The 7,414-nt window shown below is 55.9% G+C and overlaps 1 protein-coding gene across 1 annotated transcript; it reads right to left on the reverse strand.

Moving 5' to 3' along the window:
• Positions 1-2,954: 2,954 nt before the first annotated feature.
• On the reverse strand, positions 2,955-5,926 carry BMP4 (bone morphogenetic protein 4). The gene is made up of 3 exons (XM_061355622.1): positions 5,759-5,926; positions 4,976-5,352; positions 2,955-4,020 (listed from the first exon to the last, which is right to left on the reverse strand). Exons 2-3 carry the CDS (start codon positions 5,343-5,345, stop codon positions 3,179-3,181), a joined length of 1,212 nt encoding a protein of 403 aa, XP_061211606.1. The 5' UTR covers positions 5,346-5,352; positions 5,759-5,926; the 3' UTR covers positions 2,955-3,178.
• Positions 5,927-7,414: the final 1,488 nt, after the last annotated feature.

Consider the following 7,414-nt stretch of genomic DNA (forward strand, 5'->3'; position numbering starts at 1 on the left):
CACCACAAACAAAGCACTCGCTCTGAAATAAGTAACATTTGCAAATAATACATTCCAAGGTCAGAGGAATTATTGAACTTATGAAGCAGATATATTCATCAGACTTTTAAGCAAAGCTAAACACTGGCTGAGACTAACTCTCCACTCCAGCTCTTCTGTGCTGCATGAACAAGGTAGTTTCTAGCATAAATGAGCCAGCAAGAAACCAAATCAGTATGTCTATGGCAAGCAGTACTCAGCAAACAGGACCAGTTACCGCACTGATTCCAGAGTGCAGGATTAAACCGCACAACTGCTGAAACAAATGCACAAAGCAATGGCCAGAAACACTGGATGAAATTCCTGCGTCTCTCCACAGCAGCTCTTAACTTACACCTTTCCAAACCAACCCCTCTTCCCCTTGCTGGGGTGGTGAAGAGAGCTCTGATTATCACCAGCAAAACCCAAAGTGGCGGGGAAAACACTGCTGGCTATGAGCTGGAAACTAGGAAGGGACCTGAGCCTGCTTTCCCTGACAATTCTTGTGGATTTTCCTATTTTTGAACAATTCAGTGGATGAAGGATTTTGTTAAATGCCACATGAGGCCATACAGAGCCTGCCACCAGTGTGGCGCAGAGGGCTGTACACACATGGGAAGGGGGGAACCCTCAGCCCTTGCACTTTGTGTTAGATGCAAAAGTTTAGACACACTCCACTGAGTAAATTACTTAATGCCTCCATGACTATTCCATAACACATCATACTTTTACTGTCAGCTGGTTTATATCCACAGTTTAGATTCTTATAAAATTTACTAAACTGAAATACTTTGATTTTTGTTTTTATAAAAACAGTTGGGATTTTTCCTATGCTTTCCAAGCAGAACACCCCATGTAGGATCTCACCAACTCACAGCCCAACACCAGAGCAAGAAGACCAAAGCAAAGGAAAATCTCCCAAAGGGCCAAGCACACATCAGGACTACCTCTCCCCTTGCAGCACCTGTAGAAAAGCAAATCCCTCCATTGGGCTGGGGCTTCCATTTCATCATTAAGATGCAATGTGACAATAAGTACCAAAATGAACAGATCCATTAAGCAGCATAAACACAGCAAAGGGATTGGAGACTTCTACAGTGAGAGTGATCTACACCCAAGAGGCGCCTGTGTGCACACCGCTTAGCTTTGTAACACCCTCATGGCTTTCAGCCTCTGGGACAGCCTGGGATGTACTGGTGGACAGGGAAGCAAACCTGGGGGAAGCCTCTTTCTTGATTCTTTCCTTTTGGAAGGAGCACGGTGATAGTTTTGTTTTCCAGGCACCCACAGCCCCCAGTCCTGGGCTGCAGAGGGGCCTGGGGACCCCTTTTCCCGCGCAGCAGCCGGGGTTATCGGCAGCAGGGCAGGTCTCTGGAACTGTAATTGCCCTGTCAGGCAGCTGAAAGGCGCTCACCTTTAGCTGATGCCACTTCAAAATGAAATTCTTTCTTTGGCATGGCTATGTCTGATATGCAGGCATCAAAGGGGAGGCAGCAGGTCGCCGATGCCCCAGGCCACACATTTCCTTTCTAAAGGCAGGAATGAGAGTGTCAGCTCTGGGCCGAGGGGGCCCCCAGAGTCCCGGCAGCAATAACCCCGGCCCCCTACACGGCTCCCCAGCCATGGGGTGATCGCTTCATCCACCACAGCCCTGTGAGTGCTGTGCATCCCTGTGAGCACCCACACAGAGCCCTGCCACACCAGGGACTGAGTCAGTCCCCATAGCAAGCACCCGTTACAGCCTTGTGGGTGCCAGCAGCCTGTTGGGGACCCCACAGCACCCAGCTGGGGAGCCACAGAGCCACCCTAAGGCTCTGTAGCAGTGGAGGGAACTCCGTGGTCTGCTCCTGTGCACCCGGTTAGATAAGGGGTGGAAACACCTCACTGGCACAGCAGAGGCTGAGGGCTGTTTTTCTGTTTTGCAGGGCCATGCTTACCTCCCCCTGCAGCTCCCATCTCCTCTCTCCACCTGCACTCTTCAGGGAGCCAAGGCTTTTGGCAAGCTTTCCACTCCAGTTTTTATTGGTTTCAACTAAGCTGCCCCTTTCAAGGGTTGGAAAGCTCCAATCATTAAAGAAATAAAGAAGAAGAAAAAAAAAGCATCATGCACCCTCACCCTCCTGCCCTCCCTCCCCACTCCCCCGATGGCCAAAGGCACAAGCCCCATGCACATACCCTGCTGTGCTAGCCAGCCCAGGGCACAGCTCCCTATCTCCCAAGCCAAAGACAGTCAGATGCATTTGAGCCAGAGCTTTCAGGCCCTAGGTATCTCAAAACATACCTGCTCAGGTCTGATCACCTTCCTGCTCGGAAGCAATTTGGAAAGGACACAGCACAGGTAGCTATTAGCAAACACATATTTAACTGCTGAAGATACCTTTTTTTCCCCTCTCTCTCTTTTTTGGCATTGTAATGGCGCGATTTGATCTTCAAAGGACCCGTGCAAACCTTTGAAGCTTCCCAAATAAGTCAATCTCCAGTGGGAAGAGGAAAGGGGGGGGGGGAATGTTAATAGTTTTAAAACCTGGGGAATCCTGAAGACAGAGGAAGGGTATAAAACCCAGTGGGTTTAGCATAAAGCCCTCAGGTAAATCTTCACCTTCTTTTCAAATGCATGTTTGGTGGGTTGCTTTGCAAAGGCTTGGGCCAGGTTAGCAAGGTCGGCTCTATCACCAGCAGCCGGGAGAAGCAGCTCTTAATCTCCAGGGACCCTCATCTCCCACGTGGCGCAGCCCCAGCACAGGGGAATCCGCGATACCTCGGTGAGAAATAGAAAGACTGAAATTTGCAAAGCCTTTAAGGAGAAAAGGGATGAGGGGAGAGCACGGGGGAGGGAAAAGGGGAAGAAGATGAGGAGGAGAGAAGATGTTGTTCCCTCCTGCACTCCCAGCCAGCACAGCCTCAGCAGCACCCTGAGAGGGGAGACACAAAATGCGTTTACCTTTAAAATAATGACTCATTTTATTTTTTCTTTTAATATGTAGTTATAAATATATTTTGTCAAAATATATGATCATTATTGTCAAAAACATTTGCACATAAAGTCATAAATAAGGTCAAGGTGAACATTTAGTTTAGAGAAGAGTCCAGCTATAGCAAGCAGTTCTGGGGTGGGATGGGAGGGTGAGAGAAGGGGAGGAGAGGGTGGCAGGGAAGGGGGTCAGCGGCACCCACACCCCTCCACCACCATCTCCTGGTAGTTTTTCAGGACCACCTTGTCATACTCATCCAGGTAGAGCATGGAGATGGCGCTCAGCTCCGTGGGCACACAGCAGGCCTTGGGGATGCTGGAGTTCACGGAGTTCACCAGCGTCTGCACAATGGCATGGTTTGTGGAGTTGAGGTGGTCGGCCAGAGGGAAGGGGCAGTCCCCGTGGCAGTAAAACGCCTGGTACCCCGGGGGTGCCACGATCCAGTCGTTCCAGCCCACGTCACTGAAATCCACATAGAGGGCATGGCGGCGGCAGTTTTTTTTGTTCTTGCGGGAACGCTGGTGCTTGGGGCTGCGGCGGGCTCTGCGGGTCAGTGCGTGGCCTCGCCCGTCGTGCCCGAAAGTGACCAGGAGCGGCCGGAGCTGAGCCCAGTCCCCGTGCCCTTGAGGTAAAGATCGGCTAATCCTGACGTGTTTGCCCTGATGAGTCTGTGCGTGGTGGAGGTGCGTCACCTCGATCACCAGTCCGTGGTTCGGTTGCTTGTCCTTGGTCCACCGGATCACAGCCGGGCTCACATCAAAGGTCTCCCAGCGCGTCACGTTGTGGTGCACCAGACGCGTGTCCAACAGGCGCGTAATGGCCTGAGCGCGCTCCGACAGCGGCTTCATCACTTCATAAATGTTTATCCGGTGGAAGCCCCTCTCCCACGCCGCGCTCGGCTCCTCCACCTGCTCCCGGTACAGCCGCAGCTCCGCCGACGAGATCACCTCGTTTTCCGGCACACTGCTGAGGTTGAAGACGAACCGGATCCTGGGTGCCTCGCTGGGACCCGGCACGGTCTCCAGGTGCTCTGGAGGGGAGCAGGACGGGAAGGAAGCGGTACAAAAACCAAACAAGAGCACATCAGCCTCGGGGCATTCAGCCACAGCCTCCGGCGCAACCACAACTCGCACCCTCGATTCACCGGCTCCTCTCTGCTCCCCAGCGCATCCCTCCCGGCCAGACCCGGCGCAGATCCTGCCCCAGCACCGCTCGCTCAGCCCCCGCATGCCTGCGCCTGCACCGGGTCACCCCCTTCAGTCTCACTTCCCCTTCTGGGGAGGCTTTTCCCCTTCTCCCCCCGGTCTCCCTAAAATCACCTCCCCGGCAAGGTGCAGTGCCACGGAGCACAGAGGTGCCTTGTTACGGGGCGCAGGGGGAGAAGGAGAAGCAAATTCCAACGCAGTAATGATGCGGCTGGATTAATAATTCAGATTTACTTTGGAAAAGAAACATCCGCTAGGAAACATTTGGATCAGATTACAAGGGCCTATTGAATAAACCTTATAAACACACAGCTGTAAGTATTAAATTCGAGTAGGGTTTTTTTTTATTATTATTATCCCCCCCCCCCCTTTAAGAGCAAACCCAGGCAGCAACCGCTTTGATAGTTCAAAAGAAACACACCAGGGGCGAGATCCCGCCCTCGCTTTACTCCTGCATCCGATCCAGAGCCATTAAATCCACGCGAGCCCAGGGAGTGACCCCGCGGCAGAGACACTGCAGGAAACTCGCTGTTGTCAACAGAAGCGAAAGCACCTCAAAATACGGTCAATCTCGGGTTAAGCACAGGATGCTGGAAAACACAGGGAGCACCAGCGCGCCTGTCACCCGCACACGGCGGGAAGGGGGGGGGGGGGGGGTGGGTTCCTCCCGTAAATTTAGGGCTGGGGTCGTCCTGCTGCTAAAAGCATTTGTGAGCTTCCAAACGCAAAGAATTCCCGATCGCTACCGGGGCTGGGAATTTACCTCCTCCCATCACTGACCTTCATGGTGGAAACTCCTCACGGTGTTTGCCCGGCTAGTCGATCGCTCAGGGTACTGCAGGCTAATTTCCTGGAGACTTTCTTCCTCTTCTCCAGACTGGAGTCGATAGAGATCCAGCATATAACTAGGAATGACGGCTGACTTGCTGGGCTGAGGCCGCCTTCGCAGCCCAAACATCTGCAGCAGAGTTGTTTCGAAACCCCGCAAGAGTTCATGGCTTTGGGCAGAGCGGCGTCCGGATCCGGCTTGTCCCTGAAGTTCTGCGACTTTCTTCCTGCCGGTCTCCGGTATCAGGCTAGCATGGTTCGTACCTCCTAGCAGGACTTGGCATAGTAGGATGACCATCAGCATTCGGTTACCAGGAATCATGGTGTCTCTAGGGGGTAAAAAACGCAACAACAAACAAGTAAAGTCAGCATGAGAAGCAACCCCCCTTCCTCCTCCTCCTCTTCCGAATAAACTTAAGGGGCAAAACGACACTAGAAGCAGCCCCGCAGCCGCCGTGCGCCGCCCGGAGCCCCCGAGGGCCGACGAGTCTCCGGCGCATCCCGATCCCGACCCCGCCGGGTGCGGGCGAAGCTGCGGCAGGGCCCCTGCTCCCGACGGGAAAGGGGCTCCCGGCTCAGCACTCAGGGCAGCCACAGGTTCGCGTCCCGCCGCGGGACCCCGGGAGCGGGGACAGCGACGAAACAAAATAAAGTTTTAAAAATCCCTAAAATCAAGAACCGCGCTGAAAACCAACAGCGACGAGCGGAGCCGAGGAAGAAGAGGGCTGTACTCACTGACAGCAAGCAAGGCATATCAGCACAGTCCATGATTCTGGAGAGCCAGCCCAGACCCAGCGCGCCGAAAGCCTCGGGGCAGCGGCTGCCGAGCGCCTCCCGCGATCGCCGCCCGGGCGCAGTGCGGCCGCCGCCGCCGCCGGCCCCGGTTTTCTGCCGGCCCCGCAGTCACGTGGAGCTCCGCTCCCCGCCGCCCGGCCCGGCCCGGCCCGGCCCGCCCCTGCCCCCGCCCGGCCCGGCCCCGCGGGGGACGGCCCGGCCCGCCCCGCCGCCCGCGCCAGGCTCCGGGCCCTCGGCGCCCGCCGCCCCGGGGAGGGGAGAGGCGGGGAGGACCGGGGGCGGCCGGCAGGGCAGGGGTTGCTCCCGGGGTCGGGACCCGCCGGTGCTGGGGCCGAGCTGCGGCGGGTGTGGGACCCGGGAGCGCGGTCCCCGGGGGTGGGGAGGGGGAAGAGGGACCTCCTCTCCGCTCAGGTGCATCCCCGGGGGACCGGTGCAACCCGCGGCCCCTCCTGCCCCTCGGTCTCTCCGCAGGACCGCGAGCACCGTCGGTGTGGGGGCCCCGGGTGGGACCCGCGGAGGAGCCGGGTCGGGAGGGGAAACTCGGGCAAGAGAAACTCGGGCAGCGCCTCTCCCCCGAGGAGAAAGGGGGTAGCGCCTGGGAATGAGAAGCAGCTGCACGGAGGGAGGGACGGCGGGGGGCTCCCGGGGGCTCCGCTGCCAGGACCGGGAGCTCCTTGCCTGGGTTCCCACTCGCCCTCTGGGTTTTCCCACCTTCCTCCTCCCCCTTCCCTCCCTGGATGCCAGAATAACTGTCCCCGCTTCCTACCCGCCAGGTTCCCAGACCCCCACCTGGACGAGAAGCAGGCGCCTTGCCAAGCCAGCACGGGCTGCGTGCGGCCACAGCTTGGCTGCTCCACAGGGGCACGAACAGGGGTCTCTTGGAGGAAGGATGCTCCACAGTTCAACCCCAGCGTTACCCTCAGACAGCTTTGGGATTGAGACCAACAGCCAGGCTTCCCCAGTCTGGAGGCTGCTCACAGGTTGGGTTTGGACAGGCTGGTCTGCCACTTGCACACATCAAATGGGCATGCTGGAAGTGATGTATGAACAAGACATGGAGAAGGCAGGTCCTGGTCCAGAGGAGGCAATGAAGATGCTCAGAGGCCTGGAGCACCTCTCCTATGGAGACAGGCAGAGAGAGCTGGTCTTGTTCAGCCTGGAGAAGGCTCCAGGGAGACCTTAGAGCACCTTCCAGTGCCTAAAGGAGCTGACAAAAAAGCTGGAGAGGGCTTTGACGAGTGCCTATACGGATAGGACAAGGGGAAAGGCTTTAAACTGACAGAGGGGAGGTTCAGATTAGGTATAGGCACTGGCACAAGTTGCCAAGAGAAGCTGTGGCTGCCCCATTCCTGGCAGTGTTCAAGGACAGGTTGGACAGGGTTTTGAGCAACCTGGTCTAGTGGAAGGTGTTCCTGCCTATAGCAGGGGGGTGGGACTGGATGAGCTTTAAGGTCTCTTCCAGACTAAACTGTTCTGTGATTCTGTGATTCTATGAAAGACCCTCTAATGAAGAGCACACACTTTGGAGAGAGAGTAGACTGAATGACCCACAATAAATAAAACTAACTTCACCAGAGTATTAAAATATTGACTTTC

Source organism: Neopsephotus bourkii, unplaced genomic scaffold (assembly GCF_033783945.1).
Source record: "Neopsephotus bourkii isolate Nb327-2 ecotype Australia unplaced genomic scaffold, CSIRO-AGI_Nbou_v1 NB_95, whole genome shotgun sequence".
Classification (NCBI taxonomy): domain Eukaryota; kingdom Metazoa; phylum Chordata; class Aves; order Psittaciformes; family Psittacidae; genus Neopsephotus; species Neopsephotus bourkii.

Bases quoted from the DNA above. Each gene is read 5' to 3' on its own strand.
- BMP4 (XM_061355622.1), bottom strand. From the start codon at position 5,345: ATGATTCCTGGTAACCGAATGCTGATGGTCATCCTACTATGCCAAGTC. The intron at 4,021-4,975 runs GTCAGTGATGGG...GCTCCCCTCCAG, and splicing joins GAGGAGTTTCCACCATGAAG to AGCACCTGGAGACCGTGCCG.